This window comes from Podarcis gaigeae (assembly GCF_964106915.1).
Source record: "Podarcis gaigeae genome assembly, chromosome: 8".
NCBI classification, from domain to species: domain Eukaryota; kingdom Metazoa; phylum Chordata; class Lepidosauria; order Squamata; family Lacertidae; genus Podarcis; species Podarcis gaigeae.
Window position 1 is genome coordinate 55,898,623 of NC_139684.1, and position 9,353 is coordinate 55,907,975.

General features: G+C 51.6%; 1 protein-coding gene across 1 annotated transcript; it reads left to right on the plus strand.

Moving 5' to 3' along the window:
- Positions 1-436: 436 nt before the first annotated feature.
- Positions 437-8,862, plus strand: LOC310850259 (uncharacterized protein). Its single transcript, XM_083751502.1, has 9 exons — positions 437-1,183; positions 4,893-4,964; positions 5,479-5,538; positions 5,787-5,854; positions 6,205-6,303; positions 6,819-6,984; positions 7,260-7,324; positions 7,730-7,825; positions 8,336-8,862. The coding sequence occupies exons 1-9, from the start codon at positions 1,000-1,002 to the stop codon at positions 8,585-8,587; spliced, it is 1,062 nt and encodes a 353-aa protein (XP_083607628.1). The 5' UTR covers positions 437-999; the 3' UTR covers positions 8,588-8,862.
- The last annotated feature ends 491 nt before the right edge of the window (positions 8,863-9,353 follow it).

Consider the following 9,353-nt stretch of genomic DNA (forward strand, 5'->3'; position numbering starts at 1 on the left):
CTGAGGAAGGCGAGGCCCTGGTGGGCACCTCGGGGTGGCTGCAGCCTGATTGGAAGTGGGAGAAGGGCAAATTGGCTGAGCTGTGTTCTTGGGTGCCCTGGTTGAGGGAGATTTGGGGTGTTCTGCCATGGGGAGCGGGGGGGGGGGGGGGCTAAGTTCAGAACCTATTCCATCTCACTTGAGGAACAACCCTAGACTTGTAATGGAACAGCAGCATTTATATACAGTCACACAGACTCCCTTTCTTGATAAACTGTATTGGCAGCATTTAGACACACACACAGACTCTCTTCTTTGAGAAACTCCCTCTCGATCCTCCCCAAAGTGGCCACTACACTTTGGCTGGCAAGGACTTCATTTCTGCCAAGTTTCTGCAATGGCAGCTGCTCCATCCTCAAAGCTGGCAGTCTCTCCCCGCTTCCATCCCAAAGACGCCTTCCCTGGCCATTTCTCTCAGAACAATATAAAATCCTCCTATTGACTCTTCCAAGCTTTTTTAAAAAAGAAAGCGTAGCCCCCTCTCCCCAGGGGTAGTATGAGGGTGGTGGTCCCAAGTACCCCAGGTCTCCTGCCCCTTCACTCCACCCCATCCTTTTCGTTTTGTTGCATTGCTTGTGAGACCCCCCACCCCCTTAATTTATCTCTGTACACCTACACCAGTCTATGCCATCAGTATTGTGGACCTGCCCCCCAAGTAGTGCCCCTCTCCACAGCAGCCTAACCTTTTGTCCCATTGAAAGATGTTTCATAGGTGAAGAGGAACTTCCAGCTGTAGAGCGGCACAGGCAGGTCTTTCTGATACCAGAGGTCTGCCTGAAAAGCTTGAATTGTCAGAAATCCTTATTGTAAACAGCATACAGTCTTTGTTGGGGGGAAGGATGGAACTCCTTTCCCCATCTTTTATGAGGATTATCTTAAGTGCTTTGATGCCTTTACTCAAAGACTCCCTGAAGCCAGCCTTGGTGACTGTGCCTCATCCCGCCATGTGTTCTGGGCCCCATGTGGGGAGAGCAACCCTCGGTTGCCCAGAGCATCATGGAAGCAAACCCCTCCTTTCTCCCACCACTCCACTCTACCTGCTGGTTGGTGCCATCTCTGCCTGGGCGGGGAGGAGGGCTCCCCAAGGGGACCTCTTCTGCCAGCACAGGAGGAAGACATTGCTCAGACAGGCTTCTAGGGCGAGGTAAGTGAGCGCAGCTGGTGGGTTCCTTTGGGGGACTAGCTAAGGAAGGCGGGAGAGGGGGGTGCATGTTTGAGAGTGTGTATGTATGAGAGACCTGCCTGCTACAGAGGGGACTGGTCCTCTAAAAGTATTGAGTTGGGCTTCTGAATGAGACAATCCTCCCTGGATGAAGCAGAGTTGGTTCCTCAACCTGCATCCTTAACGTACAATGGGATCCTGAACGAGCAGCAATCAGGTGGGGTGGAGGCCCTCTGAAAGAAAAGACATTCCCCAAACCCTACCAAGCTCCAGCTCCTTAGCTGGAAGGATGATCTGTGGATTATACATTTTTCTGGATTAGAACTCGAATGCTTTGGTACCTGAGGTCTCCCCTGAATTTGCAGCGCTTCCTTTAGGTTCTAAGAGGGTTGAAACCAAGCAAAGGAACAGAGCATTGTGGCGTGAGCTTTGGTGTTCAGTTCCTTTCTGTCAGACTTCTATTTTGGGAAAGTGAATGGGCTGCACTTCATCATCCAAACTGGTATCTTTCTCAGATATGCAGTGCCTTTAGGGAAGAGCCCAGGCCCTGCTTTTTCAACTAATGGCTTAGGTGTGTCCCCCAAGCTTCCACAGCGATTGTCAAGAGTGTTGGAGATGACCCAGGGCTGAGCTGATGAGGTTTTTTGCTAACTGTTGGGTGTAGGTTGGCTGGCCGGAGGTGCTGGTAGGATATAGGCTTCTGTTCTTGAGGGTTTCTGTCCTTGATGCCTGTCTACAGCTTTCCCATTTTTCCTCTGGGGCTCAACCAAACACAGGGTTGCTGGGCCAACGACATTTGTCATTAGCGAGGAGCCCTGGGCCTCTGGGCGTGTCATTTTCCAGTCTCCATGGCAGCCACTGCTTGGGGACCTGCAGGGGTTCCTGGAACTCAGCCCACAGCCTTCATAGGTCTTTGTACTTGTTGCTGCAAGTGCTCTTACCCCTTTGACCGCTTCACCAGCAGCTGCTTTAATGGCCTTAACGAAGCACCACAAGAGATCAAGGCCTTGGAGGGTTATCAGGCTAAAGGCTAAGCAGATTTGACCAGGGAATGAGACACAGAGCAGCCAAATGCTCAGTGCGAGAGCCGTTGTTGCTGGTGGGAACAGATAATAGAATCATAGAATTATAGAGTTGGAAGGGATCTCAAGGGTCATCTCATCCAACCTCCTGCAATGCGGGAATGTGGGAAACTTCTGCAGGATGTTGACTGGTGGTCAGTCTTCTTGGTGGCACAAGTCAAGGTCCCACAGTGGACCAGTGAAGCTTCAGATGGTATGGACCCCTTGAATTTATCCTGCGCAAACCTGCCAATATGCCCAGCACAGATAATGGGGGTGCCCCAGAGATGAGGCAGGGGCAACTTCTGGTTACAGGAATGTGCTCGCTGGAGGAGGCTTGCCCATGGCTGACTCTGGTGTATTTTCTGCACCAGTCAGAGACTTTCTCATTCTGCCTTTGACTTGCTAACTCTGCTTGTTAGATTTTTCTATGCTCCTGCATTAAGTATGTATTTTGTCCTGCTGGTCCCGTCCCCGTCCCCCCCATTTTTCTTGGGGCTTGCTTATTAAATCCTTTGTATTTGTTGCTAAGTCCCCTGGGAACAGTCACGCTATGTGTCTTCGAAACAAAATAAGTATTGAATAGAGACATAAAATAATTACCCTTTAATGAAAGTGTTACCAATAAACATTACCCTGTTTAGGGTAGTTTATAAAGCTGATGAACATATATTATATATTAACTGTTTTAATGACTTGCTTTAATTAAGAAGACATTGCAAGATTTCCCAAAGAGGAGGTCTTCCAACACTGCAGGGAAAGGCTATACCAGCAACAGCCCATAATGGCACATCCTGTCCTCTTGGAATCCAGAATAAGTTTCACATGGAATAAGATGCATGAGGCTAATTGTAGGAGACACAAGAGAATCATAGAACTATATAATTGTAGAGTTGGAAGGACCTCAAGTGTCACCTAATCCAACCCCCTGCAATAGATATAGTGATCCAGAGCTGCAGCTGCTCACCCCCCCCCCCATCCATCAGTTCACAATCAAAACCAGCCAGACTTTCCCTAAGACTTGTTCAGTGTTAGGTTTTGCTGAGTCTCTGAGCAAAAGAAGCTTGGCAGTTACTAAAAATGCACCTCAATGCGCACAACTTGTTGCTCCAAATTGGCACTCACTTTCTTTTGTCAAGAAAGCTTCTTAGTTGAGGTAACTGTGCCTTGTCCTTTAAAACATAGCAAAACTACATAAGAAGAGCCTGCTGGATTAGGCCAATGGCCCATCTAGTCCAGCAGTTTCCATTTTGTGGAAGCACTATCTGTCTTAGTTTATTAGACTTGCCTGCCGCAAAGGTTAGTTCAGGAACCGGGAACTGCCCTACACTATCTGCTGTGAAGAGAGCTGCAAATAATTCATTCAGGTTCTCTGCAACTCCTAGGACTCCTGTGATGTATCCCCCCACTGTCAACTCTCATCTTGTCCCCCCTTTGTCTCTAGCACACTGCCAACTAAACATTCACCTTGTCACTCTGACTACCACAAAGTGACACTCCTCTACCCATCCCTACACTGGCTCCCTGTCTGCTCCAAATCCAGGATGCACCCCCCCCCCCCTGCAGAGCCTGGCTTGGTCTTCTCTCTTTGCTGCTCTCATATACCTAAAGGCCTCTCTCTGCCTGTGACCTTCTTTCCACCTTCAGCCATCCCAAGGTCTCCCCCCTCCAGCAGCTCCTCTTGCATGCCTGGAGCTGCCTCCCAGGATGCCTGCCTGCAAAACCCCATCCCTGGCTTTCTGCAATGAAGCCCAAGGCCATGCAGCCAAAATGGAGGCACATCCAGCTTGCTTGCTCTCCTCTTCCTCTGTGGTCATATTTAAGACTGGAAGCTCATCAAGGGAAGGTGCTGCCCTCCTGTAAAAGCATCAGGCACACAGACGGCACCACACAGAAATAATGGGGAAGGGGGATGGTCTTCCATGCGGGTCTTCTTCTTTTGCTGAGTTTTTTCAGCACTTCATGGCTCAAAATTGGCAGCATCTGTTCCGGGAGGTGCTGCAGGGCTGGGATCTAGCAACAGCCTGAGGCAGTGAAGCTGTTGTGGAGGACGGGGACAGCAGCCTGTGCATAATCACTCTCATAGAGAAAGACCCAGCTGACTTTCCCCAGGAAGGCAGGTGTAATGTCTTCTGACTCCCTCCAGTGGATGTTACAGGACTTGGGGCAGCTCAAGTTCTGTCCTTGCAGACCTGTGACCAGATCCAGATGCTCTGCACTGGGATGGTCCAGGTGGCTCCAACTATACTGGCCAGGTGGAGAAATGGCTTGATGGTCCAAAGCATCTCCTTCTGCCTTTTCTCCTTGAGTGAGCCACTTTTCAAGGGCCCACTGTCCTGACTATTGTGGGCACACCTGATGCCCTGATCAGATTCCTAGCCAGTGACTGCACAGCCTCATTACCTGGATGAGAAGACCAAAACACAGGAATGTGCAAAGGGCCCTGCTTCATTCGACCCATTGCTCCTAGTGAACTGAGATAGGTCCTGCCAAGACCCTGATTAGGATCCTTTCTACAGCTTGTCTTGAGTTTAGGGGTTGCTTGTATCGCCTCCTTGTGCTCGGGGTGTGTGTGCTAAGAAATCTGAGAAATACATACATATGTTCCTTCCCTGTTGCCCACTCTGCAGGGTCCTACAGGATTAGATCCCCTTGGCTCAAGATGGCAAGTCCCAACAACCACCGGATTCTCCCAGCTCAGGGTAAGAGGCTTCATTGTGGTGGAATTTCTGGCAGAGGCGACAGCCTGACATGTGACTCACTCCTTGGTGAAGGTGATATTTGGAAGACACAGAGTGTCTCCTGAGCAAGTCAGAGGAACCAGGGTAGTATTGGGGAGTGGCTGGCTGTAGGATTTCTGCTTGCCCAACCGTCTGGTAAAAGAACAAGAGCCCCACTCCGCACTGGCGGAGGAAGAGGGGGGCGGGGCGAGCACACTGCCCCTGGTACCACGATTCTGGTGGGGTGCCCCCCCTGCGCTGGCTGCCACACCCCTGCAGGTGGTGTCCCATGCCCCGGCCTGCTCTCTGCCCCCGGTTCTGGAGCATGAAGCTCCGCCACTGCCCTAAAGAACAGTGGTCTGCAATGGGATCCATCAATGCTTTGATGGGACATTGTCTGATGGTCCTCTACAGTGAGCTGTGGGTGACAGAGGTGCCTTTTCTCTCTGCCTTTCAAGAAACAAACAAACATGGTCTTTCTTTTTTCCATCTGCAGGCCTCTTTCTCCTCTGGGTTGTTCTGCACCTCAGCACTTGGACCTCTTGTATACTGGCAGGTGAGAGGGCTGGCTGGCTATGTGCTGGGAAGGGGAAGGTTCTGTGTAGGGAGCCCCCTGGGGCACAGGCTGAGGAAAAGACAGATCCTTGGTACTTCCTGCCACTTTCCTCTATGCACCTCTTGAAACATAAGCATGGCTTCAGTTGCAGTCAAGGCTTCTGCTCCACTCAGGAAACCATTAGCAGGAGCAGAGACTTCCTTGGCTCGCACCCCAAGGGATTTGCTAACCTCTTCTTCCTCTTTCAGAGCCTGGGCCCATTTCAGGAGCACCCCTCGTCCCCAGCAGCTCAGCGAACAGCACAGGCATGATGAACGTAAGAAACTGACCCATCATGACGCTGCTGTGTGTGGGGTGTGTGTGTTGGGCATTTCCCAGTTGGAGGTGATGGGATGGGAATGTCTGGGTGGGGGGCAGGCATGGAGTGTCTGCTCCTGGCTGGCTGCTGCCCTTTGGTGAGAAGAAACATCCTGCAAATGGAAGTATTCATTGGGCAGGTTTGTATGTGAGAGGGAAGAACCAGGAAATGATTCAATTGGGAGGCCCAGGTCAGGTCCAGGTCGCAGGTGAGAGGTGCTACTAGGGCACAGGATGCTTGGCCTGGGGAGGCCAGGGCAGCTGTCTAGTTTTCTTGCCATGAAGGTTCAGCTCCATCTCCCTCTGCAGCTCACATGCCAGAGCTTCCAGTGTTCCGGGGAGCGATGCTACCATGACGAAGCTCATGGGAACAACACAGAGACCTGCCACAACGCAACACACTGCGAGGTAGGGAGCCCAGAGGTGTTATTTGAGCGGGGTTGTTTTAAACAGTTTTAAAGTGTTATATGTCAATTTGTATTTTGTATTTGTATTTTTTGGGTTTTATAAAGTTGATTAATACTCTACAGCCTTTTAAAATGTGTTTGGGAGGTATTGTTCTGATGTTTTTGTTTTAACTTTTGACTTGTGTTTTTACCTTGTATTTTTATCCTGTGGACCACCATAAGATCTTGAAGGGTGGTACAGTATATAAACCAATAATAATAATAATAATAATAATAATAATAATAATAAGAAGAAGAAGAAGAAATAAATAAATAAAGCCCCCCCCCCCCCCGGAAGAGGCTGCAAAGGACTGTGGGTGGCCTTGGCCTCCGTTCCTGGACTGTGTTCTTACAAGTGTGGGGAGGATCAGCTAAGGGGCTGTGGGGTCCAGCCACTCCTGCTTCTCTGCATGGATCATAATGCAGCAGTGGTCAGTGGTCAGCCTTGCCCTGCTAACCCTTTGTTGGGTCTTGCAGCTCTTCCGCCTCAATACTACCAGCTACACAGCCCGGTGCAGTAGTGAGTGTGGGGGAATCAACGGCACCGACATGTGCATGCAGAACGGCACTATCAGAATGAACTTGTGTTCGATGGAGTGCTGTAGCTCCCCAAACTGCCTGCTCCTCAACGCTACAGCCTACGGTAAGCTCCCCCAATGGGAGGCCTCTTAGGATGCTCTGCTTGGCAGGATTCCTTCTCCCTGAGGAGGCTGACCTGACCTATGGGGCTTCTGGGCTGCCTTCGCAGAGAGGCCTTTCTTGGCTCTGGGGACTCAGTCCCTGGAGCAGCTGAAGGGCAGGATTTCAGCCCGCAGCCAGCCTCTCTCCGACCTGCCAGTCTGGCACGACAGCTTCTCCCGTCGGTCAAGAGGTCCTGGGGGCCTTAGCCAGCTCCTCCATCTCTCATGTCTGTTCTAGGTGACCTGCCACCCACCACCACGCCGGCGCCCACCACTACCACCACCAAAGCACCCCCCAAAAATGTAGGTGTCACTTCATGTTCTGGCAGGGATGGCTTGTTTGCTGGCAGGGCAAGTGGGAAGGTAGCATCCTCAGAGTGGGTGGGTTGGTGGATGAGTGGGATGAGCTGTTAAGCAGAAGGGGAGATCCCCGGGAGCAGGAAAGAAGTGGGGCCCACCTCCTCCCAGAAGAGTGGGCTTTTTTGTGGGGTTTGTCTGCCTTGCCCACCTCTCCTTCCTTCCTGACAGCCATGGATGGCTCCAGGCCATCCAGTCCAACCTGCAGAGATGTGTGACTGTCTGAACCCAACTTGACAAATGCCTGCGTCCTTCTGAACAGCCCTGATTTGTCTGGGGATTTGGCTGAATCCAGTGCACAGCCCTGGTGTCCACAATTCAATGGCCTGCCTCTCTTTCCTCCCTCTGTAGGGGAAAGTGTGCTCAAGCTTCACCTGCCACGGAGAAGGATGCTACAAGGGACAGAAGCATGCGGCCGGCTGCATCGTGGGCTTTGATTTTTGCGAGGTACCGTTCCTGAAATGATAACACCCCCCTCCAAACGCCCAAGCTCTTGTTCTGCCCTCTGAATGAAGCCCTTCCACAGGGCAGGGGCCTGAAGTGTTGCTGCAGTGCCTTAGAATGCAGCTGGAGCCTTGAAAGCTCCTTACAAACCAGCAAGAGCTGCGTGCCTCAAGAGAGCAGCAGGTACCACAAGGCAAAGTGGAAGGGGGTGGGCAGTGGCCAAATGTACACCCTGATGGCTGTCGTGAGGATTCTGAAATGAGAATAGTTAGCTAAATGGGTGCTGGAGCATCCAATGGAAGTCTGATTTTTATGACAAGAGATCTGAAATCTGAGGAAGAAAGGGGGAGGCCCGCCAAATCCCCATCGGCAGCCCCGAGTGCCAGCTGCCCACTGCAGGCACCCTGCTTGATCCTGGGCCCTCACACAGCACCAACGCCTGAAACAGCAGCCAGCTGGTTCCTGTGTCTGCTACTTGTGTGGGCCAACACCTGCTCCTTTCTCTCCTTCCAGATGAAGAAAACCGGCCCCCACTTTGTGGCTGGATGCAGCAAAGTCTGCAAAACGGCTGGCCCACCCTGCTCCGCGGGGTCCAAGGTGCCCTGCTACCAGGAGTGCTGCCCGGCGATGCCCAAGACCAGCTGCCTGAAGCTGGATGGCAAAGTGCACTTCAATGGAGCCAAGCAAGTGGTAGCCCTCACTCCCCTGCTCCAGCTGCTGGTGTGTGCAGCCGTCCTCAGCCTGAACTATGCTCTACTGTTCTAGGCTGGGCATAACTGAAGCTGAGCTGGCCTGTTCGGGTCCTTAGGTGGTGGCAAAAAAGCAACTCTCCCTTCTCTGTCTCTCTCTCTGTCTATGCCTTGGGGAATCCACTTGGTTTGGGCCTTTCTCACAAGGCATCCAACAAATGCCTTCCTCCTTTCCCTCCTTTTTCTTCCAGGGCCAAGTGATTTATGAACCTTTGGGCTGTGTGAGCTTGCAATAAAGGGTGATATATAAATCGAATAAATAATAATAATAATTTAGCTCAGACCTACATAATCAAGAGCCACTTTCCTCCCCTCTGCCCTGGTTTGAAAGACGGCAGGAGATCTGAGCTGGAGCCAGCAGGTCACAAGCCTGATCCTGGGGGCAAGTGACAGAAGCAACAGGAATTCTCTTTTGGATTAAATGGGGGGGGGTGTCCTTGGTTGGTATCTATCCAGGAGCAGCTATTTAACTGTTTGCAGGCCATTCCAGGTTTGCAGAAAGCTGAAGGTTGCCTTCTATTATTTGGCAGAGTTCCAAGAGCTGTACAGGGAGTCTCTTATCAGGGTAGGGAGGTGAAGGAAAGGGGGTGAACCCCCCACCTTGTTCTTTAAACTAGAGTTACCCTGCTCTCTCCTGGCTTCCTGCTAGCTGGCTCTGTGAACCCCCTTCTGGCTCTGCAGGGGTGATGGGCCAAGGGAGAAGGGGGGGGGAGTTTGCTTATTCCCCCCCCCCCAAAGGTCCTTGCTGCCATGGCTGATCTTAGCTGCTGCCTTAAATGAGG

What these genes read in the sequence shown, in the direction of transcription:
- LOC310850259 (XM_083751502.1), top strand. Translation starts at nt 1,000, where the DNA reads ATGTGGGGAGAGCAACCCTCGGTTGCCCAGAGCATCATGGAAGCAAAC. An exon ending in AGACAGGCTTCTAGGGCGAG is followed by an intron (nt 1,184 to 4,892) that starts GTAAGTGAGCGC and finishes CCCACTCTGCAG; the next exon opens with GGTCCTACAGGATTAGATCC. An exon ending in TGGGCTTTGATTTTTGCGAG is followed by an intron (nt 7,826 to 8,335) that starts GTACCGTTCCTG and finishes CTCTCCTTCCAG; the next exon opens with ATGAAGAAAACCGGCCCCCA.